The sequence below is a fragment of the Doryrhamphus excisus genome, linkage group LG15 (genome assembly GCF_037039965.1).
Source record: "Doryrhamphus excisus strain RoL-2023G ecotype Guam linkage group LG15, RoL_Dexc_Guam_v1.1, whole genome shotgun sequence".
Lineage (NCBI taxonomy): Eukaryota > Metazoa > Chordata > Actinopteri > Syngnathiformes > Syngnathidae > Doryrhamphus > Doryrhamphus excisus.
The window spans coordinates 3,050,492-3,078,329 of record NC_136371.1 but is presented as its reverse complement, the minus strand read 5'-3'; the positions used below and the strand labels follow the sequence as shown (position 1 = coordinate 3,078,329).

At 41.1% G+C, this 27,838-nt stretch overlaps 5 protein-coding genes across 8 annotated transcripts in view; 1 reads left to right on the top strand and 4 right to left on the bottom strand.

Moving 5' to 3' along the window:
* The window catches only part of rap1gapa (RAP1 GTPase activating protein a), a 58,563-nt gene extending 56,246 nt beyond the window's left edge, over positions 1-2,317 (bottom strand). Inside the window, exon 1 of one of the 3 annotated variants that reach the window (XM_078796855.1) lies at positions 2,285-2,317. The gene's annotated coding sequence lies outside the window, so the exon portion shown is untranslated. Of the gene's footprint in view, positions 1-2,037; positions 2,110-2,284 lie in introns of those variants that run through there. The other 2 variants (XM_078796856.1, XM_078796850.1) reach the window with 2 other exon arrangements.
* Positions 1-3,862, bottom strand: part of aurkaip1 (aurora kinase A interacting protein 1) — a 62,403-nt gene extending 58,541 nt beyond the window's left edge. The window contains exon 1 of the mRNA XM_078796859.1: positions 3,853-3,862. The gene's annotated coding sequence lies outside the window, so the exon portion shown is untranslated. The remainder of the gene's footprint in view (positions 1-3,852) is intronic.
* On the bottom strand, positions 2,316-10,047 carry nt5dc2 (5'-nucleotidase domain containing 2). The gene is made up of 14 exons (XM_058051590.2): positions 9,559-10,047; positions 8,179-8,363; positions 8,011-8,085; positions 7,871-7,926; positions 7,583-7,676; positions 6,718-6,846; positions 6,363-6,423; positions 6,194-6,296; positions 6,022-6,123; positions 5,865-5,946; positions 4,883-4,969; positions 4,610-4,750; positions 4,421-4,485; positions 2,316-4,337 (listed from the first exon to the last, which is right to left on the bottom strand). The coding sequence occupies exons 1-14, from the start codon at positions 9,932-9,934 to the stop codon at positions 4,076-4,078; spliced, it is 1,818 nt and encodes a 605-aa protein (XP_057907573.2). The 5' UTR covers positions 9,935-10,047; the 3' UTR covers positions 2,316-4,075.
* A 142-nt stretch (positions 10,048-10,189) lies between these two features.
* On the bottom strand, positions 10,190-22,776 carry LOC131104418 (protein bicaudal D homolog 2). 2 transcript variants are annotated; one of them, XM_058051568.2, is made up of 10 exons: positions 22,559-22,776; positions 21,579-21,900; positions 20,596-20,808; positions 20,232-20,384; positions 19,289-19,792; positions 17,227-18,102; positions 16,352-16,531; positions 15,734-15,885; positions 13,085-13,445; positions 10,190-12,210 (listed from the first exon to the last, which is right to left on the bottom strand). In XM_058051568.2, exons 2-10 carry the CDS (start codon positions 21,825-21,827, stop codon positions 12,205-12,207), a joined length of 2,694 nt encoding a protein of 897 aa, XP_057907551.2. In that variant the 5' UTR covers positions 21,828-21,900; positions 22,559-22,776; the 3' UTR covers positions 10,190-12,204. The 2 variants fall into 2 exon arrangements, with proteins under 2 accessions (XP_057907551.2, XP_078652691.1); XM_078796565.1 differs by lacking the exon at positions 22,559-22,776 and adding an exon at positions 22,078-22,167.
* Positions 22,777-22,976: 200 nt separating this feature from the next.
* Positions 22,977-27,054, top strand: apex2 (APEX nuclease (apurinic/apyrimidinic endonuclease) 2). Its single transcript, XM_058051507.2, has 6 exons — positions 22,977-23,163; positions 23,247-23,330; positions 23,421-23,601; positions 23,676-23,825; positions 24,273-24,342; positions 25,720-27,054. The coding sequence occupies exons 1-6, from the start codon at positions 23,049-23,051 to the stop codon at positions 26,746-26,748; spliced, it is 1,629 nt and encodes a 542-aa protein (XP_057907490.2). The 5' UTR covers positions 22,977-23,048; the 3' UTR covers positions 26,749-27,054.
* Positions 27,055-27,838: the final 784 nt, after the last annotated feature.

Here is a 27,838-nt window from a genome sequence, read left to right as displayed (position 1 = left end):
ACAACAGAGGCACTCAACTGAGACCGGAGAGATATGAAGGGAGGTCGGCGGAAAGGAATGAAGAGATTCGGGAGGAAGACAATAGCATGTTAAAAAGGAAACTGAAGAAGTGAAGTGCAGCAGCAAGAAGAAAATCAGAATGACGGCAAAGAACGATGAACTGCGTAGCAACCTGAAAATATTTTAGAAAGTCAAATCTGGGCAACCATTGCCTCTCCCGATGCTAACATGTGTTTATTATGTCATATTTTATATTATGTTTCCATCAATGTGAGTGTAAAGGTGACTATAGGGGTGTTATTTCATGTCCAGAGGGCTCTAACTATGAAAATATAAATATCGCAGATATACACTTGTCACGGGTGGGTATGGAACAGATTAAAGGAGGGATTTTGTGTGCACCAGGCTACGAGGCACTCTGGTGTGATTCCAATGAGATCAGCGCATTTAAAGGCCGCGGGCTAGCAGATGTGAGGGTAGCTCGGAAGGGGGCAGAGGTGTCTTGCTGCTCAGGTGCAGACTTCACTCACCGAGGGATGCTGCTATCAAACAACTGCAAACACAAGGCAGCCCTGCAGCTGCACAGATGCACCAATAAATACACTGAATCAACATCGGACTATTCCTCCTGGCCCTTAGATGTTGTCTGCAACCTGACCTAAGGCTGAATATTGTTCCAAGACTGATATGTACTTCACTGTACTTTGTGATCACTCACAAAAACTAAAGATGCTTGACTTAATAGTAAGTGACGATTTGCATTTCTAATTAGAAAGTATTTTGGATGTTGTAATTATTGCAGACATGTTTTTTTATTACCGCGTCTGATATCCTCATCAGGTTTGACACATACTGCAGCAAGAGAAAATTGAAATGCATCCAGAATAGCAGCAAAGGTCTCACGGGTCACGTTTTGTAATGATAGTGTCTTACCTCTTCCGATGTGGCTTTTTTTAATTGCAAATTTTGTAATTAATTCATTTAGACAAGAAAAAAGACAAGATAAGACTGTGTACATGGTAAAATCCAATGACAAAGCATGATTTAGGTACCATACACAGCCAGCTGGACCATTAGGCAAGATACACGGGTGCTAAAAGTGCTGTGGCCACCAGGGGGTGCCAAAAAAATCTGTTACGGATAATGTATTTTTGCTGATTTCGAGTATATGTATGTTGCATGTTGAATACGATAAATTTAAACGTAATGTTAACTGCAATCTCGGCAAACGCAATGTGCTCTACATCGGTTCTCACAAAGGGAAGATCCTGATACTGATATCAACCAATATCTGATTTTTAGGCTGATATCGGCCCGATAATTATCAGTGACTGATATCAGACACCCCTAGTTTATTTTGTCAAAAAACTGAAAGTAGAAAAGTTGATACTAAAAAGTAATAAGTCTGACAGAACACTTACACACATACACAGTACACATATAATACGCATATTAATAAATATAGCAACTTCTCATCAATCCATGTTCATTTCAGATAATAATAATGTGCCGATTTAAGCCACGGCTATTGCCAAATTCTGGTTTATGCCCCGCCCATTCCGAGTAAGATACGGGTCCAGATCATTTAGATGGGAGGTACAGAAATAGATAGTGGTGTACTCGCTCATCTCTAATACTCCTTACCTACTAATACTACCCAATAATATACCATCCATCCATTTTCTATGCCGCTTATCTTCAATGTAACAATATACTGTGTATACATACTGTATACATACTGTATACACAGTGATGGAACTACTTTGTTTCATTAGTTTCTGCTTCATTTTAATGCCTGGTACAAGTAAATGTACAGTTGTTTGGACAAATATAACCATGACAACAAAAATAGTTCATAAGAGTAATTTTGTTTGGGAAATACAATGTTATAATTCTTCATGTAACAACATAAGTAATTTTGGAAAAATCAAGAAAACCATGGAAGTTGATAGATATCATCGCTTAACTTAAACTCTGATGAGGTATCTATGTTATCATCATATCTGGAGGAACCCATATATGTCCAAAGAAACGTACCTTTAGTTATATCAGGCATTCAAGACAACCAGTGCAGTCGCCAATGACAGCTGGGATAGGCTCCAGCATACCTGCCACCCTAGTGATGATAAGCAGCATAGAAAATAAATGATATACATATAAATATATACATACAGCATGTGTGTGTGTATATACAGTACATATGATATTATAGTATATACTGTATATACAAATGAGAAAAAACCTAGCAAAGTACCAGAGCAGAGCAGCATGCAGAGAACGCTACCTTAGCTGCCGTCTTCTCGCAGGTTGGTGAAGTGAATGAGTTTGTTGTGCAGAGTAGAGCGGCAAATGAATGGATGCTGTGCTGCTTAGCAACCAAGCAACCAATGAGATGAATGGAAGAAAACTGGACCACCTTAGACATCCAACCCATATGTACAACCGCTCCCCAAAAAACAAAGCTCAGACTCAAGCACACCTCTGCTCAGAAGACCATCATCTTCACTTTGGTAAGTAATAATTCATTCTAAATATGAACATTGTTTGTGATGAGTGTGCTTCCAGGGGTGCTTTTGAGCACTCTTCTAAGTGAATTTCCTAGTCCCGAGTAAAATGCAATCATATTTCATAACCTGTAACATGATATGTAGGCCGTTTTATTGAAACATACATTCATGAGATGAGCTACAATGCCACTGACAACATTTGGTACTCACATTTAAAAGACAAATATTGCGTTGGCAAAGCCATACATAGCAATGGATGTAAGAGTGCATGATTGTGGCCTTAAAGCAAACTCTACGTACTTAACACTCTCATCCAATGCAATAATGCATTACATGTAACACTTACTCCTTGCAGTTGACATCCAAAAGGTGCTTATAGCAAATATAGTCAATGCTTATTGTAAATCTAGTTACTAGCTACCGAGTGAACACAAATACACTTGCATGACTGTTGACATTTCTGATCAATAAATGAAGCTAAAAGCTACTTCCCCCGTGTGCGTTCCTTCATGTACTAGTCCAGGGGTATCAAACACACGGCCCAAATGTGGCCCGCAGGACACTATTTTGAGGCCCACGTCCTTGATATGAAAGTTTAATGTTAGCGCGGCCCGCTCAAGTTTGATATGGATGCTGTATGGTATCATGTACCCAGAAAAGATTATTACGTTTGATTAATGTTCATGTTAAAGGTTAAATAACTGTTAATAGTTATCCTCCCTATCCGTGTGGAAGTGGTAAGTTTTTTGCTATTTAAGTTTAAAGGAAATAACTTGAAGGCTACCGTTTAGGTCGCTAGCTCTCTAGTTTGCGAGTTAGCATGTGTCTCAAGACTCTGCAGTTGCGCAATATGTTGTAAATAAAAAAAAAAAAAAAAAAAAAAAAAAAAGAGTATAAATGTGACTATAGTCGTGTTTTGTCATGTCTACAGGGCTCTAATAATGCTTTGTTAATTTTAATCTGGAAAAAAATAATTTGTCTACCTACCAACTATATGTGGTTTCTTAAGCTTTTATTATTTGCCATTTTATTATTATTATTATATTTATTTATTACTGATTGATTGATTTTCTTTATTCTTGATTTGTTTATTTATTTTTCATCTTATTTTGTATAGAAAAATAAAAAGTAAGATATTTGAGAACAGTGGAATGTTTTATCAGAGCTTTTTTTCAGAAGTTTTTTTAATTTTTTTGTTTTTAATAAATGTATTTTTTTTTTGGTTTTTTTTTGGGAAAACCTGATGCGGCCCAGTCTCACCCAGACCCGAGCTCCAGTGGCACCCAAGTAAATTGAGTTTGAGACCCCTGTACTAGTCAGAGTATATCGAGGCTGCTTCGGTCTAAAAAGTGAACTGCACATGCAATGTCGGCATATGTGCTGGATGCAATTCAGCCTATTGTGCGTATTTATGTTTAAAAAAAATTAAATATCAGCCCACACAGTATGCTTTCTGCAGGCTGCTTCGTGTATTTTGTTCGCTATACTGGTTACTATGCGCAGTTTTGTACCACCTTGCTTCACATACGGCAATCAAGTATGAACCAAACTCATCTGTGCTGCGGAACTCATCGTATGTGGGACATCTCCTCCAGAAAAGGTGTTTTCAGACAGCCGGTGCAGAGCTGATCCATCCACAGCGGCGCCTCGTGCTGCAGAGGAGTGCGACGTGGGTAAAAGGTGTGCGAGAGGTCGTAGTTCAGAAGGCAACTGATGGAGGCCATGTAGACATCTGAGAAGCGAGACAGGCGTCTGGAGAAGTACGTGGGGTTGTGGCACGTTCTGAAGATGCTGCCAAACTGAGGGTTGAACAAGTTCTTTGTCATCACCCTGGGACAACAAAAAAAAGTTCAATCATGTTTTTCAACTTTAAAAAGGTAGCTTCCTAGCTGATGGGAGATGATTTCTCTCACCGGAGTTCCTCTCGCTCCTTCTGCCATTCCTCAAAAACACGTTTTGACTCTGCATCACGGTGTATCTACACGCCCCAAAATAATCCAATCATTCATTGGTGAGAACATTTTGTAGTCTTTCAAGTTGCTTTTGAAGAACCAGCTGTGAAGGACTTCTAACTCCTCCACATTTGGATTTGACCGTCTCACCTGCAACCGCTCCATCAGGCCGGTGAGGGCCTGCAGCCACGTGAGGCTGAGGGCATACCGCTCTGTGCTTACAACTTTGGTTTCATGTTCCAGTTCCGGTACGATGGCGGCTGTACGCCAGCCATGTCGCAGCATCAGGTCCTGTCACGCAGTAACATTAGTCCAATAGAAGTGGCACAATTAGAAAAGCAATTTGTAAACACAGCCTGTACTGCCCTCTAGTGTTGAAAGTTTAACCCTGCAACAGAGGACAAATGATGCTTCGACACTCACAGCCAAGTCACTGTAGAGATGGTCTCCGAAGTAAAGAACCTTTGACCCTCGCCAGCCGGTCAACCTGAGAAAGTCAAACAGGTTTCCCTGCAAAAACCAGAGACCAGAGAAACAAGCCGGTTAGTCTTTCTCTATGTGATGTGGGGGCACCACATTGCTGAGCTCCACCTAAAAGTCACCAACTCATCCGGACACACATAAATACAGTAGCTCAGTGGCCCCAAACACGCGGCCCGCGGGCCAAATCTGGCCCGCAGGACACTAGTTTGAGGCCCCCGCCTTGATATGAAAGTTTAATGTTTGATATGGATGCTGTATGGTATCATGTACCCAGAAAAAATTATTACGTTTGATTAATGTTCATGTTAAAGGTTAAATAACTGTTAATAGTTATCCTCCCTATCTGTGTGGAAGTGGTAAGTTTTTGGCTATTTAAGTTTAAAGGAAATAACTTGAAGGCTACCGTTTAGGTCGCTAGCTCTCTAGTTTGCGAGTTAGCATGTGTCTCAAGACCCTGCAGTTGCGCAATATGTTGTAAATAAAGAGTACAAATGTGACTATAGTTGTGTTTTGTCATGTCTACAGGGCTCTAATAATGCTTTGTTCATTTTAATCTGAAAAAAATAGTCTACCCACCAACTATATGTGGTTTCTTAAGTTTTTATTATTTGCCGTTTTATTATTATTATTATATTTATTTATTTATTACTGATTGATTGATTTTCTTTATTCTTGATTTGTTTATTTATTTTTCATCTTATTTTGTGTAGAAAAATTAGTAAGATATTTGAGAACAGTGGAATGTTTTATCAGAACTTTTCTTGTAGAAAATCGGAACCAAAGCAAAGTTTATTCATTTTTCTGTTTTTAATAAATGCGTTTTTTGGTTGTTTTTTTTGAAAACCCAGTCTCACCCAGACCCTAGCTCCAGTGCCCCCCAAGTAAATTGAGTTTGAGACCCCTGCAGTAGATAAACAATCACCTGTTTGTAGATGTGACCTTTGTCCAAACTGCTGATTTTTTCCCACCGAAGGTCTCCATTCCCATCTAGGCGTCTAAAGGGTCTGCAAGAATACAGAAGCAGCATAATATAAAGTAGAAGCCAAAGTAGAATCTAAACTACATTACATTCCACCTACTTGATACAGTCTGTGAAGAAGTGGGGTTTGTCTGCCTGCACAATGATGACGTCAAAGAAGTCCCTCCACTTGTTTCCTACCATGTGCGTCATTCCTTTATCCCTTTACAGAAAATAAACATGCACTCCAAACCATGGCCGAATAGTTGTGAGTCCAGACGCACAGCACTTACACAAAGCTGAAGGGACTGTTGGTGATGAGGAAGAGTTTCTTTCCTTGACTGACGAGTTGGTGTAAAACTGCCTCAGTCTCCTCTCCTCTGAGGATGTACTTGTCTACACAGACAAAAGAAAACTTGGTCAAGAGGCAAATTTGTCATAGTTCATAGTCGAGAGTCCTACCAAGGTCTTGCATGATCCATTTGTACATAAAGCCTTTGAGGTGGACCATGCCGATGGCTTCCTGAAGGAGACAAGGGGAAATGTTCCATAAGCACAACTTACCAATTATTGCATTGGCCAGTAACTAGTCACCATTTTAGTCCAAACCAGTTACAACCAGTGGTTCTTTGACTCCTGTGTCTCCGTGTTAATCAATAAGGGCTTTGCTGTGACACAGGAAGTTGAATAGACAGTGGTGCTACTGCAAATGCTAAGCAAATTCCCAAATCTAATCAATTCCGTCTCTGAAACCGAATATCTGCACTGATCAGACGTATAGGATTTTAACCCTAACCCTAGAGGAGGTGATACTTACAGAGACATCTTTGGAAAGATGAACTGGATCATAATCAATGTCGTTGGTGATGAAGAAGTCATTTGCCACAGCCAAAAGCGTCATCTCCGGGATAGAGAAGATGTCCATGAACTGTTTCACCTTAGGGCCCTGTTGCAAATAATGGACAACCCGTTATTATTATTATTATTATTATTATTATTATTATTATTAGTTGTTGTTATACTTTCTCTTTGCACTGCAAACATGGACAGTTAATTATTTTTTGGTATGCATGTTGTTGTAAATCCCCACAGTCCTGCTGTTTCATGACAACAATGGAGCAAATGAGATTCATAGAATGACTGATCACTTATGTAAGCATACAAGCCAAATGAATGGAATCTCAGAGGAGGGTTCCAATTTTAAATCCTCAAAACATGGCCAAACGGGGATTAAAACTGAAATGTTGACATTTTGTATCAAAAACCTCCACCATCTGTCAGCCAGTGTTCAAAATCCATAGGGTTCTTACTTAAATGAAAATAATAATTATAGCTGTATGGTCATAGACAAAGACAGTGGATCTTTTTTGTCCTTACTGAGGACATGTACAATATTACAGTATTTTAAAAACATTGTCTCTGAGAAAGCTGTAAATTGTGTATAAAAATTGTGCACTGGACATATACCAGGAGTGAAATCATAAACTGGTCATAGCTCGGTAATTTTATTATTTTCCAGTCACACTGGTCACTTATTATTTTGTACACTAGCTAGGTGCGACTCCCGGTGAGTCTTCCTGAGGTGTGGTATTAGATTAGCTGTATAAAAGGAAAACTAGCTCATATTGATGGCTGGTCAATATTATAAGACATCCCGAAATATGAATAAAAACACAAATCACCTTTCCATAAAAGCCACTATCCTGCTGCAGCGGAATATGGTAACTTCCTCCATAGAGATTGAGGACCTCCTCATCTGGGATTGGCTTCAGACCACTGATATCATGAAAATATTGAAATATTAGCACACACGCGACTACAGCGGCAATGTCAAAATCCAATTTAAGTCAAGTTATATTAAGCATAGTAACTTCATAACATGTTAGTTTTTGTTATAGCTGCCAAATAAAATACTTTTTCTTGTAAAATGAAGTCTTTTTTCTCTAAACAGTGATAGCATCACTTCTCACCGATATACTGTTCCTGTTTGAATGTAATGGAAAGCGTCAATCTTCATCAGGAGACCCTGAAGAGGAGAAGTAATGCCACTGAAAAGGCTAGCGGTTCAAAGAAATATAAACAATATTATTAGCAATGTAAAAGCACGTACCTTTTGAATGTCATAGTGAAGCCCCCGTGCTGCAAAGTTAGGAATGTAGTCATAACTGAGGATACCCTCGGGGTACTTGTGGTAGCAGAAGGGGGGGAAAAGCGATGCATTTATTTCAGTAGGACTTTTAAAGTTGCATAACTGAAATCACTGAATTGAGACACACACCTTGAAGTGTTCAACCAGGAAGTCCCTGGCTGTGTTGTAAATCATTGTGTTAAGAGCATTGGAATACAGAGCCAGCGTGTAGTCGTAGTCAAAGCCGTAGATGTCCACTTCGGCCAAGCTGACCTCGTTGTTGGCGTAGATGGTGGACGAGTTGAGGGACTTGCATGCGCCTGGCGGAATGAGATCTGATAGTGGAGAAGTAGCGGGTTAAATACAGCTTAATAGTTTACCACAAACAAAACACAAACCTGTAAACATTATTCAATTTGGAGTTCCTGGCGAAAGAAGTTGCATAATTTGTACTTGTCAATTGATTTTATTGCTTCGTTGTTTTTGACAAGCAAGCAGCCAATACAGAAAGGCAGAAAGCTTCTAATCAGCTTCTGAGATAATACTGTGGGGGGGGGGGTCAATGCCCACTGGGGACAACTCAATGAGGGCTGCAGGTAGACATGCATCGTCCAGACTTTGGCTTGACTTCCCGGGAGTCATACTATACAGTCATAAAGTCACCAGATTTTAAGATAATTCAGTTGAGGAGAGTTTAATTAATAAAGTATTCACAAGTGTACCAGAAATCACTTTTCCAGTATATTATCAAATACTACCTATGTTGCAGTTACACGGACTAGTATGTTATAGCAGTTGCAAGGGTCTTTGCTGCATGCCAGTGAGGATAATACACATACAGGGAAGTAAAGTTAATAGTTTTTATGACAACAAATCCTTATATTGTGTTTTTGTCACCTCCAGGCGTCCTTATGCATGAAACCACTTGTGTTGCTGTTGTTGTTCTGTCATTTTGGATTAAAATGACATGGAGGACAATGTTAAGTCAGTATATTCACGTTGTATGTTTTTTATTTTGCTTTTATTTGTAACCACAGAAGTTTGACAAAATGTTAAGCACTGCCATATAACACTTAACGCAATGACAGCTTTACATGTCACTATACACACATTTAGGTATTTATCAGAGCTTTTGCATGAAACGCCTGAAAATATTTCCACTTTAAATTTGATGGACAACCTGATAATTAAAAAAAAGATTTAAAAAAAGATCTTTCAAACAAACTACAGGTAAATGTAATGCATTTAGCGATTTGGAAGACAAGTAAACAAGTTAGCTTAGCTGTGTTTTGCTAACATCTGCGTTTTAGGAACTAGTGAGAGGTTGCTGGTAAACTTCCTAACTTGCATTTAGCTTTTATTTGATATACAAAACACGCCGAGTGGAACTTCATCCTGAGAAAAATGACGATAGGACTGTTGGTAAGGTTATTTCGAGAGATGAATATGATCCATGAAAATGATCCAAACGTGTTGACTGAGATGTGCACGTGAGAGATATTAAAATGTCACCATTGCACTTTTCCTTACCGTGAACCATACGTCTCAGCTCATTATAACGAGCCCACAGGTAAGACTTTTGATCCAGTGGAGCAGCGTTGGAAGCGTATGACCGTCTTCTCACGGCGGTCATACCGGGAACGCCAGCGGGCTCCTCTGGCAGCTGTCTGGCCGCAGCGGTGGCTCTCACGGGCGGCTGCCTGCACTGTGGCACGTCGCCACTCGGCCCGCTGAAGCAACTAGGTTCTTCTTTTGTGCCGTCGTGGCCCTGCGGGTTTTGCCCAGTGCACACTCCGTGCGTGATAAACATGCTGTTTAGTTTTGGCGACCTTGCAAGAGGAGGGGTTCTGTTTCCTGCGGTCCATAATGTGCGGGTTAACGACGTGCTGACGAGTTTACAAGACATCTTTGCGTACAGTAACTTGCTAAGGTTTGTTCGAGATGTAGGTCAACAACAAGCGAGGGAAAATAGACCCTCGAGTCAATATAACCACGCCCCTTAAAAATTCAGGGGCGTGTCGTCCGGTCTTGCAGCCAATCAAATATGTAAACAAACCATGGCACAAAACCCACTGCATTATTTGCAGTTTTCTAGCTTAAGCCTTCGTAGATTTACAGTCTTCCAACTCAAGTAAGTCTAAGTGACACAAAAATAAAGTTGCTGTACAGTGTTTTCATTTATTCTTCAAAACAAAACTGGCTTACAGAACATGAGGCATAAAAAAAGATCCGGAGTGTGTGCATGACATGGGCTGGAGCAAAGTACACAGAAAGCATACCACATAAATACAGTTGGTTTTTTTTACACCCACAACAATAAAAATTAAATTATACCGTTTCAATTAAATAGATTGAGAAATCAATTTACAACCTTGCGAGTAAAACAATATTCTCTTAAAACAGTTGACCTTTTAGCTAAGGTTGCACAGAATGCACTCAAGTCTCTCCCAAACATTGTTTTTAAAACATAATACCGATCAACAACTAAAAAAAAAACAAATAAATGGAGACCATTCGTTTCATGTCATTGCCCGAGTTACAAAGTGAAAATATTCTGTCACTTTCTTGATCATAATTAATTTAAATCCTTCAAATTAATAACCTTCCAGTGTAACAAGTACTTAAAGGTACTTAAAAGGTTTTTCAACATACTGCCCCATGATGCAGATATTGATTGATAATCAACAGTTGCGGCGACAGTTCCTAGCTTCTTAGTGCAATGACGACAATAGTAGTTTAAAACAAAGGTATTGATAGAACCCCTCACATATTGTATGTGTTGGCATGCGTGCTAAAGTGGAACATGTGGCATTCACTTCACACTGCACTTACAAAAGGAAGTGACAAAAGTTCCAGTGACGGACACAGCAAAAAAAAAACAGCAGAAAAAAAAAATCAAAACAAAAGGCACAAAAACTAGTTGCCTCTACAAAACAATTTGAGGCATGAATATGATCTTGAATGAATAGGTTTTAGTGATTTTAAATGTTTTGAATGCCGAGTAGGATCATAAATCGAAATTTAAAGTATAATAATTACAGGGGACATGTATCAATCTACTCTATCCAATACATTTGAACAATGGCTAATTTATGTCTACACAATATCATGTGTATTTTACTGCATTATTTTTCACTATGTCCTTTCTTTGCAACAGAGGGCCCATGCTTTATGTTTAATGGAGCTCTCTAAAATATTATGTTTTACTACTCGAACTTACACTAAGTAAGACACACTTTGTTACTGCTTGAAAAACATTGTATATTATCAACTGAGTCATTGGAATTCAGTAAAGAAATTGAATACTGTGATTACTATTGATCCACCTTGCATGACGGCTCATTCACAATTTTATCAACAGGACTTCACAGATGGAAATGAAAGCATACGCTGTCCTGATTTTGTCTGCATAGTTTATAAAATAAATGCACATCCAAGATTTTCCAAATCACGTATCATAAATATTTGTCTTTTGACCTGAGGTGGGGTACTTATGGCTGATTATTTCCATCAAAGGAAATAAGTGTGTGTTAAAAGTTGTGTTGGTCAGGCCACTGTCACAAGACCAAACACATCTAAACAATTTGAAAAATGGGAGTGTGACCGAAATGCTTCAGCAAGGGAGGAGCCCCCAGGACCAATAACAAGCTGGCTACAGGCAAGGAGTATGTCGGTAAGGCTGCATTGTTAAGTAAAACACATTGACCCGGGTGTCAAGAGGATAATCTCATTGCTGATTGACCCCAAAACACACCAGAAGCCCTGGGCAGACAAAAGGCAAGATTGCAAAGACAGTCTTCAAAGAGAGGTTTAAACAAAAAGACAGCAAACACAATGGACTGCGGAATAAATACTGTCAATGGTGACGACACATACATAGCCTTGATCAACGCCACATGGAAGTTGAACATGGAAGACACAACCAAGGACTTCACATAATAAGCAGCACATTTGTTCCCTCTTCATCCATCTCCAGGCTGCATGCAAGAGAGTTGGATGAGAGTTGCATTTTTACTTTTTTAAAATCCACGTTTCTGGAGGAAGTGTGGGGGAATGCAGCACCACATCTAAGATGAACAGGATGTCTTGAGTCGGGTAGGGAGGAGGGAACCAGGGACTCAACATGAAGACGGGTCCTTGTGGAGAAGAAAGGGTTTGGAGTAATGGAGGAGTGTTTCAGCGCTATAGAAACAGGATGGAAGACAGACAGAAAAATATATGGTTAGTAATGCTCACTGTTACATGTGTAATTAACTCAAATGACCATGAACTGTTTGTCAGCAAATACAAATAAATGTTTCATCATTTTTCCACGCTAACTGCTTTATTTACACACTTGACCTCATCGCCTACGAGACGATCTAGACTGGGCGCTGCGGGCCCTCGCGGAGGGGCCCTCGCGTGTACGGGCATCGGCGGCCTGTCTACAGACGCCAGACATCCTGCTCCTACCTGATGAGTTGCGAACATCGCTAGGTGTGGTTGTCGGGTTCTTTGGATATTTAGCATCCAAATAAGCCAAGCGCATGTCTGACTGATGGGCATTAGAAGGTGCTGCTCCCGACTGTACAGATTTATGCCCGGGAGCCATTGGCTGCTTTCTTCGCACAGAATTATCAGATTTGGGTTTCAAATTAGGAGCTTCTTTATTCTCACCCCATGCTTCATTTCTGTTAGGATAAGCATGCAAAGTTTTAGTTGTGGTTAAATTTTGTACAGAAGAAGGTGAAGATGACTTTGTCCTGGAGAAAGGTACACACATGGCACGATTTGTGATGAAAGTGTCTTGCCGTGAAGGGAATGAAGCTCTTCGGAATGATGCGGCCTTTGTTGGATCACCAGTGTGGGTGTTTGTTTGAACCGCTGCCTCGCTGCTCACAGAGCTTATGGAGGTCTTTCGTGTGCGGGAGTAACCAGCACTTAGTTCTGAATGAGATACATCACTGACACTCTGACTTCTAATGAACGTGGCATCTCGGGGCAGAACCTTGGTACTGTGATACCGGCTGCTTGTCTGGATGGGTTTCTCAGCACAAAGAGTGATGGGGGTTCTTACGGGGCTTGTGTGGAGGCTTCGTGTGAGAGCTCGCAAGTGGTGTGTGGCCATGGCAGGAACGCTGCTCCCAAGAACTGGACTAGCTCGTGGGCTGCTCCTCATGGGGTGACGGGCCGGGCTGCTGCGGGGGCTTCGTGGCGTGCGGCCTGACTTGGTGGCCAGCTCTTTGGCTCTGGAGCGACGGGGGCTGCTGTTCAAGCTGTGAGGAGACAGAGGGGCCTCCAGATCTTCCAAGCGCTGGGTGAGAGCCAATTTCTGTTGGATCGCCATGCGCAGCAGAGAATTCAGGGTCTTCTTCTCATCCTCTGCGGCTGCCAGTTGCCTCTGCATTTCATCCAGCTGGGTAACGTACTGGTCGCACCTGACAGACGCACAAACAATGAAAAGATGCAACATGCACAGGCAGGCAAAAAGCACAATGTCAGAGATAGCTGTACATAAACATGCCAAGTATCACTTCAACCACTGACTAGGATCTGTGCTTTTAAGTTTATTTTGTATGTCAGTAGGAGTGTAAGGAAATATAAATATAGCCCACTAACTTAGTCGAAATCATATAATGAAATTTGATTCATTTCGAAAAAGGAACAGCTCCAACTCCACACAAATCCCAGCGACACTTATTTACACAAAACAATTGAGAAGACGCCACTATAAACACATGTACATCAGGGTTCCACACTAGCTTTTTTTTTTTTACCAGGAACACAGTGCGGCACCAACTTGAAATTTTAGGAGCGCAAGCATACAATTAGGGGCACAAACTGAACTTAACTCACATTTCCCCTCATTTTCACTGTATTACCGATACCGAAGCAATAAACGACAACTCTTTTCTATCCACCCTGTTCTGTAAGTAGCTTCTGGAAGGCCTCATTGGTGGAATCATATATTATAATTCCAATAACACCCTCTTTCCTTCTTCTTTGGTGTCTGTCTCCATTCTCCATCTTTAGAAGTCAGTGTGCGTTGGCAAAGTAACTCACTCGTGCGTTACTGTCAACTACTCTACTAAAGTGTGGAGCACAAGTTTGTCAGCAACAAAAAATTAAGTTAACCGGCAGGGTTGTCAACTTATGGAAAAAATTAATAAGGGAAATCTTGTTGGCAGGGCCGAACAAACTGTTTTTTTTTTGGCTTTAATTGTGTGAAACAAATGCTACTGTTGTTACAATGTTACTATTTGGCACAAACCTGAATTTAGGTTGACACCTGTTTTAGAGTAATACTTAATCACGGGAAGTTAATCATTTTTTGGGGGGGTTGTAAATAACATAATTAACAGAATAATATAATTAAAATATCCTTCTTATATAAATCTGTCCTGCTTAATATAGTATAAATTGAGTGACAAGTTTTGTAACAGCGCAGGTTTTTCCATCTTCTACCAAAAATAAAAAAGTTGTCACATTTGGAGTTGGAGCCAGGCAAAACGTGTAAACAAAGATGGTAGAATGGTCAAACTTCAATGTAAGTCAAAGGTGAGCGATCACACACACGTTTCATCAATAGACTTGGACTGTGATAAGCTGTTGACAGCTGTTGACAGCTTATCACAGCCTCAGCCTATTGATGACACATATTTTTTATTCTTACGGTAATAATAGACGTCCTCTGGCAACTCAATGCAGGACAAATACTTTTTTTCTGGCTGCCCATGTGCAAGTAGATGAACTGTACTGTACATTGTATCAATAATTACAGTATCTCCATAGTAGTACAACACTGTGATACATAGATAGCATACCGCATTGTATTACGAGGTACCTGGAAAATCCCAGCCCTATTTATTTAGTGGTTAATATAAAAAATTTAAAACAGATTAAATGTCAAACAGTCCCCAAAAGTTGTTTTTTTTTACATTTGCATGCAAGGTTAATGTTTCAAGATTCAAGCTTGTTATTGAAAGACAGTAATGCCATTTATCCACAAGAGGGAGCCACAAAACTTTAGCAAGCAAGAGGCTCATCACTAAACTTTGTCTGTGTCCATGGCGACAGTAATCCTTGACCACAGTCCCTGCTCAAATCAATCATAGAGATAATCAAATGTCAGCTCATAAGAGTCTGATCAGGGCCCAGACAGCATAATTGACCTTCTTAATGCAAGAAGGGTCAAATAAGCTTCTGGGGATTTACTAGCTTCTTTGGAGCTCACAAAAGACAAACATTTCAGTCTCACTTCAACTCATGAAAAACACTATCGCCGATCTTTCAACATGACAGTGGCTTCTACTATGAGGTTAGTGTTTACACAGTTCAGTTATGTGGTTTTACTGTGGTACCATGCCCCCCCTCCGCACTGCAGCTCACAAAAGGCTTCTCCCTCGCTAAGACGACCGTGCTTGGCGGGACAAATCTGCACTTGCCTCCTCCCCCGACAGCACACGGCAGAGCATGTGGTTTGTAATCTTCACGTGAACTAGTGGATTGTCACAGGCGTAATAAGCATTATAAGCTTATTACACAAGTGGTAGTAAAAAAATAAATAAAATAAAAAGTAAAAAGCTGTACTACAAGTTGACCATTAGTAAGAAAATCACTAACAGATACAGTAAGTAACAATGATAACTTTTTGGATTCTGATTTTTTTTTAAACTATACCTCACATTTTGTTTTTAATTTTAAAAAAAAATAAAGTGATTCTTACCGACTAGCAAACATGACTCTGAGTGAAGAGAATGTTGCAGCATCTTCCTTCAGGGCTTTGAGTTCGTTCCGCAGTTTCATCATTGTCTCCGACACCATTGTTTTCTCAGTCTCGTACTTTGTTTTTAAATTGGACAGGGCCAACTCAGCAGTCTGATTAAAAACAATATAATTGCACAGTTAGATATGATTGAAGCACCAATTCAATGGAATTCAATGACAAATGAACATGCTAGATGCTTTACATAGGTAGAGATTTTATATTTTATTAATCCTGTGAGAGAAATGAAAGCTATTATTTTATTTTATTTTACTGCACAGTTGGTAGGGCAGGTTTGAACTTGCACCAATAACAGTGCACATTGCTTACAGGACATTATCTGCTTTATGCAATATGTGTTATGATACCTCGTGAGGATGTTTTTCCGTCCAGACATACTGTGCTGTGCACCTCAGGGACAGATAAAAGCAGCCAGCCCAGGCTCACAAAACAAGTAACCAGCATAATCGCAATATTTTTACTAGAAGTACACGACCTTGTGAGATGGTCAAAGGTAAACAAATGGATGTGTGGCTGACATTGAACGAGAAAAGCAGTTTCCTTGCTTTCTGTGGTTACCTGTTTGTTGGCCTTTAGGACAGTCCTGAGAGTAGCGATCTGCTCCCTCTTGGTGCTAAGAAGGGACTTAAGTTTCAGTACTTCCTCCAGCAGGCTTTCAGCATCTCTCTCCATTTCGACAGCGCTACTCAACCCAGAGTAAGGCATTGCACCCCGCTGACGACAGAGGTCCACTGCCACCTGTTTGTGGATTGATAGAGGGGTGAGAATAGTCTTCCATTACATCTGTAAATTTAATTAAAATTGACCTGAGCCCAAAAAAACCTGAAACAACCATAAAATAAATATGAAAACATCAACTGTGCTAAACTACATAAATGGCAGGATAATCGTGCTGCTTTCTCATAACATTTAATACCCGGTAGAAGCTGCATCTCGACGATTAACCCCGATAATCCAATCCATTCAAACCCACACAGCCACGTGTCAACAAGGAATTGGATTTGCGCAGACACAAGCTATTCAGCACCATTTAACAGTCTGAGCTGAGCTTTTGCAGTAGGGCACTTTGCAACCACTTTCACTCGCAGCAAAATCCCGCCCCATTCACGGTGAATACATTTCAGTTCACTTACACTCAAGCACCAGTCATGCAACGCCAAATCCATCTATTCATTTTCTATGCTGCTTATCCTCACAAGGGTCGCGGGGTATGCTGGAGACTATGCCAGTTGTCTTTGGCGGGGTACACCCTGGACTGGTTGCCAGCCAATCACAGGGCACATATTGACAAACAACCATTCATACTCACATTCATACCTATGGACAATTTGGAGTAACCAATTAAGCTAGCATGTTTTGGGAGGTGACCGCAAGAAGAACGCAACCCCAAATAATATCTGAAATACTGTTTCTGAAGAGGAGTACTGTCTTACCCGGAGGTGTTTGATCTGGCATCTGATAACTGCAACCAGGTTGCTTACATTGGAGGGGTCCCTGAAATCCAGGTTGGGCGAACCAGGGCATTGAGGGGAGTCTGTAGAAGATCCTGCACTGTCCACCTCCCCCATAAACTGCAAAGCGGCAGCTTTAGAGATGAACATGTCATTGGCTCGCGGCTTCTTCTGGGAGTTTGGCTGGGTGGAGATGTGTGGTCTTCTCACACCAACGCCACCGTGCATCCTGGCGCTTTCACGGTAATAGTCCAGGGTGACCCGTTTGGGTGTCAGGTTGTTACACACACAGATGTGGTGATAGAGGTTGGACAGCTCCTCGGAAAAGGCCAGCAGCTCTTCCTGAGCCACGCTCAGGTGACCTTCGGAATCACTGGCCACTTTTCGCGTGGCTCCAATCTCAATCTCCAGCTCACTGATACGCTCCTGGTCCTGCCGGCTGGACTTGATGCATTGGCGAATCTTGTCAGCTAGTTCTTGGGCCTCTGTTCGCCAACGATCCTTCTCCTGTTTGTATCGTTGCTCAAGGGTGTTATAGCGAGTTCCTGCCTGAGACAGTTCATCCCGCAGCTTCAGAAGCTCTTCACTGGCTGAACGCATACGCGCCTCCAACACCTCCTTACCCTTTGTGTCCACCTCATAGTCAAAGACGACGTCACTATGGTCTCCATTCTTAGTATCCTCGTCCCCTCCTTCATCTGCCTCGTGGTTGTGCTGTTGGCTTCTCTGCATAGCCTCCAGTTGTTGGGTGAGGGATCCAACTTTGTCCTCTTGCTGACTCAGTGCTTGCTTGGACATCACTAGCTGCATTTGCAATTCCTCCACCTTGCTGGCAAGACCTGATTTCTCTCTTTCAGCCTATGTCCACAAACAAAAAAAAGATAAGCATTAATATCTTGTATGAACTTTAAGAAAAGTTCAGAACCATTTGACACATGATGATGATTAATTCCCAATGAATGACACATGAGACAATACTAAGGGAATAGGATAGTAAAAGAATAAACCATAAAAAAATGAATTAGTAATCCTATCACCACCAATTAACTAAAAAAGGCATCTAAATGGATGAATATTCTATGTGAAAAACAATATTGGCCAATAACCATTACCAAGAGGACAAAGAGGCTTCTGTGTGACACACATTTCTCCCCCAACCACCTTTACACATGCATGCATTTTTAATGTGCAACAGTGGCTGACCCCATTCAGCTCCACACTCCAAACATCTGCCAGTTTGCTGCTCACCAACCCAACCCGCATTTTAAGTGCTGCATCCATTAGATTTCCTTCAACCGAGAGGGATGGTATGTGGTCAATAATCTTCAACATCCTTGAATTTTTCACTAGAATTGAATTAGTTTGGCAATATTGCATTATTAAATTCTGACTATGATAGATATGACGCGTCTCTCTCACATTCACTAATGCACAGCGGACGTGGTTAAAAGCAGGAAATAGAAATGTCTTTGTTTGCAACACTACTGAGATGGAAGAGATGCATTTTATATTAAAATACATGAACTAACCTTTTCGGTTAATATTCTTCTTAAATAGGTTCATGTTAAAGAAAACAGACATATAACATTAACAATCAGTTTTCAAAAGCCCCAATTTTCTTTGGTTTTCGAACATTTCAGTTCTCGTCAGACCTTTTAGAACAAATGAATAATGAAAACCTGTCTGCTTAAACCACATCGAATTAAAAATAAAAGAAAAGGCATTGCCATCTTGGCTATTCTATGATCACAATAATACAAGATTAGGCAAAACTGGTACATCAGAGCACATCTACACAGCTTCACAACTTTCTGCAATGACATAATTACTGGCGTGGCAACATCCCCACCATTGTTTGAAGTGCCATTTAAACTTGACAACTGCATTCAACACCCAACAGCTTGGCCTCTGCCTTTGGGACAACTCCAATACTACCTTGAGTTGAATTTGCACGTTGCCGTCACCGCTAATTCCAAGACATTGATGGTGGAACAAGTCGCAAATTTGTGGTTTTAATAATAGTGGTTGATGTCTGGTTCCTTACCTGTAGGAGTTGCTGTTTAAGTTTCTGACTGTCAGAAAAGTGGAGCTCACTCAACAGGTCAGACACCAGCCCGGAGGCCGGAGCACGCAGGAATACGTCACTGTTGCGTGGAGTGGAGTAAGGAGGCATGACGCCATTACTTTTGGAGCCCCTCGATTGAGGAGGATGAGCAGAATTGGGTGCAGATCCGGGCGCATTGACAATACCCCTGTCCCGGTCCTCTCCCTCACCCGGTGCAGCCAGGCTGTCCTCCTGGCTGTTGTCGAGCTGGTCCAAATGGAGGTCCAGGTTGCCCACAGAATCAAAGGGGCTTAGGGTAAAGGCAGAAAGCTCCCGTCTCAGACTGTTCTTCTGCTCCCTCTCCTCCTTCAAGGATTCTAGCGCCTCATCCAACTGACGCTCTGCGATCTCCCGCAGCCTGGCGGCTTCCTCCATCTGAGCCCGCAGCTCTTCCTGCTCCTCATTCTTTTGGGTCAGCTCAAGCTTTACCGACTCAAACTCAACCTGAAATTAAAAGGTGTTTTGAGTAACATGTTTGTGTATTATGTCCCAAACCTATAATTATTCCATATCAATCACAACTATCTTAATATACATAACAATATATATTACAGTTTTGCAATTGTCACAGTACTAACTAAGGCTAACAATGTCTCCCTTTTGCACTAGTTTGGAAGTAATTCTCAGCCAAATGATAGGTGCGTTGGTCTGCCAGCATTAAGCAAGTTCTGAAGTTGTATCAACACACAATATGATGCAGAAAAAGTATGAACACAGCAGTTTTGCATTCAAACAGAAACTAAATTGCACCGCCATGCAGGACAACATGTAAACTAGCATACAGTAAACAGTGTAGATACTGGGGTTTACATGAAACAGTCAGTAATCATTAACAGTACTTTCAGTATTACATGTACCTGTATAATTTAGAGTGACAACTCACCTGATTTTCCTTCAGCACAGACACCTGTTTTTGAAGAGATGTGTTCTCTTCTTCCAGCTCTCCATTGTCCTGTAACTGGCGCAGTTCACGCACTTTATATTCCTTCATTTCATCCTTGAGGTGCCCTTTCTCTGCGTCCAGACACTCACAATCCTGTGGAACAAGAGCCACCATCAAATCAGTAACAACAAATGCACGCTTTACAAATGCATATTATACAAGATATATATATATAATAAAGCATTGCAACTTGGGCACTAATAATAGTTTTGTTTGAGAAAATTTGCTAAACATATAAATACCAGTAATCCAACTAATAAGACGTATGCCATAGTCAAACAGGAGTATTATTTGTAAGCCATACCTTCTTTAGCTGATTTGAGAGTACCCCAAGCCTGTCGATCTCTGCATGAGCATTGCCGAGGGCAAGTCGTGCTTGTTTTAGTTCCGACTGGACTTCTTCCAAGCGTGTTGCCATGGCAGCCTCCTTAGATGCCGTCTCCTGCAACAAACTTTCCTCCCGGCACTCTCCATCAGCAGCCGCTCGCTTCTGGCTACTCACAGAATCTGCAAACGCCTTTATACAAATAAGATGTAAACAAATGTAAATGTAAGAAATGTTGTTACATGTTGAAGCAATTGCAGAACTAGAAGATCATTTATAAATCATATTTTGCCATAAGCGGTACACCTAACACATTGTGCTAAGTAACAATAGAACAATGATGTTCCAAGAAATGAGACTGGAAGTGGACATAGCTTTGTTAATGTTCCTAATCGACATCATATGAGCACTTGCTACCAAAGCCTAAGCACATAAGCAGCCCAGATATTTTAAAATAAATCACATTCTTTAGCACTGCACACATTATATCATAAAGAGCTTTATTTATTATACGTATAATCTTGGGACATGTTTTTTCCCATTTAAATAGGCAAAAAAATCCCAATTCCCAAACTGAAGCAGCATGATGGGAATTAGATTAACTCTAATTCTAAGGTATTTGTGAGGTATAGCTGAAAATCTGGTTCAGGAATACTGCAAAATGCATTTATTAATGATTGCACAAGGATGCAATAATGGAGGCTACAGTGTGCGGTGTCATACAATCCTCCTCGTCCTCACTAGCAGTTAATGCCCCAGCATCACATTAGGAGAGCTAAAATGACTGAGCAAGCAACAAAGCCTTTCTGTTCTGCAAGTCAATACGCATCTCTGACAGCTATGTAATTGTCTCAAGACACACTCAACAATAACATTTTTGTTATTGTTATATTCAAAGAATATGACAAAAGAGAAGTATAAGAATGATTGTGGTTATTTTTCAAAAAATGTCCCCCCCCTACCTCTTTGAGCTGCTGTAGCTCCACTTTGAGCGTTTCATGCTCCTCTTCCAATTGTCTATGTTTGATCTTGAGAGCCGAACTCTCCTCCAACACCACGAGGCCATAGCGGGCGGCCTGCAGCTTCTCCTCCGTGGCCTCCTGGAGCTCCAAAGTCAGTCGCACCACCTCTGCCCTCAAGTCGCTGCTCTCCATCTCTGCATCCCTGTCTGCCGCCCCTGCACCTGCTGTATCTGCATCTGCCTCCAGCATCCTTGACTGGCCTACTCGTACTCCAGTGTGCTCCTGTGACCTTCTTTTATAGCCTTACTGTCATTACTCCACCCTAAACAGAAGAACACACACACACGGTCATAATGTAAATGACTTACAGCGATCAATACAAAAGAAAAATAAATAGCACAAGATGCTTTTTGGGAGTCGGGCGAGTGAAGCAATACTGTGAATATTATAGTCCCAACTTAGTTCACCAAATGTATTTTTGGGTGGGGCGGTCAGTCACCATTTGCTCACATCCTCTCGTCTAACCAAAGATGGAGATGCCGGTTGTCCGGTCGATATCAACGCATGTATCCTGGTAGCATCTGTTTCCCACTGGCAGCGATTCAGCTTATCAAAAGGCTACAAACAAGAACACGCAAGGCCTCTAGAATTATTATGTATTATTTTATCCAGACACTAGTCTTACATTGTCTGCTTGGAGGTGGTGAAATATTCGAATAGAAACATAGCAAAGTGAAGACGACACTTAGCACACGCGAGTGGAACAGCTAGCAAGTGTTAAGTTAGCTTTAGCCTTACGCCACAAATTACGCCACCTAACCAAACACATTGGAAGCCGATGTGGAAGAATTGCTTTCTGTTGATATAAATATATATAAATGTAGAAAAAACAGGTTTAGTTAGTGGTGGTTACCGGGCAGTCAGATAAGCTAATTAGCCAAGAATAAAACATCAGCCAAATGGAGCCAAATGTCACTAACCTTCTGCGTCTATGTCGAATATATGGTTCGCTGCTTGACGGGGCAGGTTTAACAGCGCGGTGCTCCCTGGAGTTGTCAGTGCGAACGTAAATATCCCAAAGGCCGGGAGTTATAATGAGTCCACTTGCCTCCCTCCTACCCTGCAGGTTCTATGGTATCCCGGGGAGGTTGAGCGACGAGGACAGTGTCAAACGCGCGCGGAAATGTGAAAGCGACATTGCTCCTTCTAGCTTACAAGTGGGGAAGTGCACCTTCTTAGGCCCTGTTGTTTTCTTACGTTGTTCATAAATGTGGCCATAGTATATTATTTCTGTAGCCTAATTATTTGTAAGACAAAAATATACCATAGTACTAATGTTTTAATTAAAAATATGTAAAAAAAAAACACGAAATATACATCCGCCTGAACATCCCCCACTTCCGGCGTACTTCCGCGTGTGCACAAGGTTTTGCGATCCTGACAGTGTGCAGATTTCTACATTTATACACAATGAAGATTGCCACCTGGAATATAAATGGAATACGAACATTCAGATGCGCAATTAAAAAGACACTCGATGCACTGGATGCGGATATTATATGTGTCCAGGAGACCAAAGTGACAAGTAAGTATTTTGACTATTAAAGCCGGGTTCATTAACACATCAAATTTAGTACCACAGTAACTTTGTTTTATTTTAACTCCAAGGAGACCTGCTGGATGAAAGAACCGCCATCGTAGATGGTTACAACTCCTATTTCAGTTTCAGTCGAGGACGCAGCGGCTACTCAGGTTTTTCATCTTTGAAACAATTTTTATGTTGTGTCTTCGAATGTTTTTTTTTTTATGTATTAACCAGGACCTTCGACTTGCTTTTCACAGGGGTTGCTACTTACTGTAAAGAGAGTGCTACACCGTTTGCTGCTGAGGAGGGGCTCACTGGTTTACTGACCAATCATGAGGGGGCCATTGGTTGCTACGGTGACCACTCTGAGTTTACTGATGAGGAGTTGCAGCTTTTAGACAAGGAAGGACGAGCTGTCATCACACAACACAGAGTCCAGTAAGAAAACGCCATTGGATGTACAGTATATATCGATGTCTGTGTTTGCTTTTTATTTTTGCTGATTCTTGCAGGTGTTCGGACAAAACACAGTCGAGTACGGTTACGGTTATAAATGTTTACTGTCCCCGTGCTGACCCCGAGAAGCCAGAGAGAAAACAGTTCAAACTGCAGTTCTACAAGCTGCTGCAGAGCCGAGCTGAGGCTATACTGAAAAAGGGGAGGTGAGGTATTATTGTCCTATGTTCATCTGTTTAATTTACCACACATATATGTATCTGAAATAATAATACACACGTCCAATATTATACTATTTTAAAACAATACTTCATTAAAAGTGTGTTGCCCCAAATGCTAATTTTGGAAATTTTACAAGCAATAACACAGCACTGAAATTACCAACAAAATGTCGTTGCCTGGCTCCCTTATAATAATAAATAATAATGTGGAGAATAAATAGATGACATCAAATATGAACAATGTACAGTGTAAACAGTAATTTGCTACTAATAACAATAACTTAAAACTAGTAATTAGCTACTGTTCTGCCAACACGTCATTTTGTGTGTCTGTAGCTTTAATGCTAATGTACACACTGTGTCGCTTCAAGATGGGTTATTGTACAATTTATGAACTTAATGTTTACATTGTAACTCTGTCCTGTTTTCTAGCCATGTCATTGTTTTGGGGGATGTAAATACGTCTCATCGCCCAATTGACCACTGTGACCCCAGTGAAATTGTAAGTATAAGATTAGATTGTCTATATATTGACATATATATATATACTATACTGTGTGTGTATATATAATATTTAGGGTGCAAAAAATACATGTATTTGTATCAAACTGTTTGAACCTAGAGCAGGGGTGGGCAAATATTTTGACTCGTGGGCCACATTGAGTTAACAAAATTGGGGGGGGGGGGGGCCAGAACATATATTTAACACACACACACACACACACTATTTTATGCTTATAATTTTCCTTGAATTATTTGTCTAATTTTATGTGTAAAAGTGTTATACTATCAGCTGTATGTTCTCATATCCCTTTTTTCAGGAGCACTTTAAACATCAGACCACATCAAACTATGTCATTTCATTTGACAGTTTTGTTTAGTTTTTTTGTTGTTTTTTTTAACTAAATAAGACATTCCACTTGCAAGTCATGTGGCCAGTTTTTATGTTAAAAGTTGAAATACTTAGAAAGCAACTGGCGGGCCGGATTCAAACACTTGGTGGGCCGCATGTGGCCCCCGGGCCGCAGTTTGCCCACCCCTGACCTAGAGTATACAAATATACATATACAGAAAAAATACAGAAAATAAGAGTCCATTTTGCTGTAATGCTCAACTTTCCATTTCTCCGTAGTTTCAACAAACTATATTCACACTAAATAGCTTCAAACTGTAAATATTTGAAACAGCTCATATTACACAATACAGTAAAGTCTCGTTATATCGATTTCAGTTGAAACGAATTACTACTTATTACGATACTATTTTCATTTCCCGGCAAATTTCTAGTCTTTTATGATATAATTAGCTCCGTTAGTACGATACACGGTTATTATGATAATCCGGTTACTAGGATGCCCTTTTCATCTCCCGCCAGCCAATTTGGTCTGCTTATATCGATACAAAAGCAGCTTAAATCAATCTTTGCTTAAGGATTTCAATACCAAAAAAGAACACGGCGAACGGCTGCTTCCAGTCAACTTTATTTTTCACACTTCCACCACCAGAGTGCAGCACACATAGCGGAAAACACCCGTCCCTCGCGCCTACCCCTCCGGGTGGCAACACCTTCCGTATCGATAGTTCCGGGGTGAATTATGTCCCGGTAACCGGTAATCACTACAGCGTAAGTTTATTTTTATTTACTGTAGTACAAAATGTATTGTAGTACAAAAGCATGCTAGATACACAATCCATGAACTCAAGGAGAAAATTACATGCCATATCAACGATCCGCCCACTTTTAATGCAGTTCGGCGCAGGATCGGATATATGGATAGTCCGGTTATATCGGTATTTTTTCCGACTCCCGAGAATATCGATATAACGAGACTTTACTGTATATGAAATAAGGAATAATAGTTTTCCTCTCTCGCCTCAGAATGACTTTGAGGACAACCCCGGTAGGAAATGGCTTAACGGCTTCTTAAGGGATGACAAAGCGTCTGAATCAACAACAGATGTCCTCCATGGCGGACAGTTTGTTGACACCTTTCGCTATTTCCATCCAACTCGCACCGGGGCCTTCACGTGCTGGTCCACTCTCACGGGGGCACGCCAGACCAACTACGGAACACGCATTGACTACATCTTTGCAGATTATCAGCTCACACGGGAGCAGTTTGCAGAAGCCGACATCATGCCGGAGGTGGAGGGCTCGGACCATTGTCCCGTGTGGGGGGCACTCAGGTGCTCTGTGCTGCCCAGCTCCAGGCCCCCACCTCTTTCTACCTGCTATCTGCCGGAGTTTGCAGGCAAGCAGCAGAAACTGTCACGCTTTTTTGTTAAAGTGGACCAAAAGTCAAGGGATGCTTTACCCGGATCTCAAGAAGAAGCGGAAAGAAGGGAGAACATAAATACACCCGCAGCAGGGAATAGCTCCGGTACCAAACGCACCATGAGCATTGAATCTGCTGTCCCGAAAACCAAAAAGGCCAAAACAGTTAAGGCTCCCTCAAAGCCGCAGGGCAATCTTCTTGCCTTTTTTAAACCCAAAAATCAACTTAGCTCCCCCAAAGATTCCGTCAACGCACCACCAATTAAGGATGGCCTATTCAAACCTGACCGCCCTGAGCTGGTGCGTGATGTTTTACCACAGATCGACAACACGCCAGACGACATCGCCGCGCCAGACAAACAGGAGAGGACACAAACTGAAGTCTTTCGCACACAAACATCAAACCCACGCGGCAGCAAAGGAGCTTCGTTACTGTTTTGGAAGTCTGTCCTTCACGGGCCGCCCCCGCCACCCGCTTGCAAGGTTCATGGCGAACCCTGTGTGTTGCGTACTGTTAAGAAGGAGGGGCCCAACATGGGCCGACAGTTCTTTGTGTGCTCCCGTCCTCAGGGGCACGCCGCCAACCCAGACGCTCGGTGTAATTTCTTTGTGTGGGTTGACAGGGGGAAATAACAAAAGACTCCACTTTTCTGTTGTTTCAGCTGTTTCTTTTTTTTGTCAGAATAAAGTATAGTGCCAAAGGTTGGCCACAATAAAAGGTCACTCCAAAATTCAGTTTAACTCAGTTGATACTATAGATGTAGTTGTATATTTTTATAAAACCCAAGAAGCTAAAGGAGGTGCTAATGTAACTCCTCATCAATGGATTAGGCTTGAGAGCAATTTTAACGCCATTAAAATAGCCACTCGGTGGCAGAAGTGCATCCATCCATTTTCTAGTTGGATGCTGGAGCCTATCCCAACCTAAGCAGTTTGTACTGACTGGTATTTTGACCGCTCCGATCCACGCACCAATAGAGTTAAACGTTTTCTCCGGGTACTCCGGTTTCCTCCCACGTTCCAAAAAAACAGGCTAGGTTAATTGGCGACTCCAAATTGTCCATAGGTATGAATGTGAGTGTGAATGGTTGTTTGTCTACATATATGTGCCCTGTGATTGGCTGGCGACCAATCTAGGGTGTACCCCGCCTCTCGCCCGAAGACAGCTGGGATAGGCTCCAGCACCCCCGCGACCCTCGTGAAGAAAAGCGGTAGAAAATGAATGAAAATAAATCAAATAAAATGAAATAAAATAAAACGCCTCTCGCCCAAAATTTGCTGGGATAGGCTCCAGCACCCCCGCGACCCTCGTGAGGAAAAGCGGTAGAAAATGAATGAATGAATGAATGAACGAATGAAAATAAATAAAATGAAATGAAATAAAATGCCTCTCACCCAAAATTAGCTGGGATAGGCTCCAGCATACCCCACAACCCTTAATAAGTAATAATAGTAGTAATAAGCGGCATTGAAAATGGATCGGATGAATATTGATCTTAGAAATTATCAATATTGGGTATATTGCGCAATGTAAAGAGTTCTAATGCGAGAACCTTGACAAAGATAATACTGATACTTAGGTCTGACAATGTCAGTACTCAGTACTACATTGTACATTTAAACAAATAATAGTGTAACTGGATCTGTGGATCAATTTTGTATTGATACCCAACAAGGATGGTGGCTTTCATAATGTAATTTTTTATATAATTTTTTTTTTTTT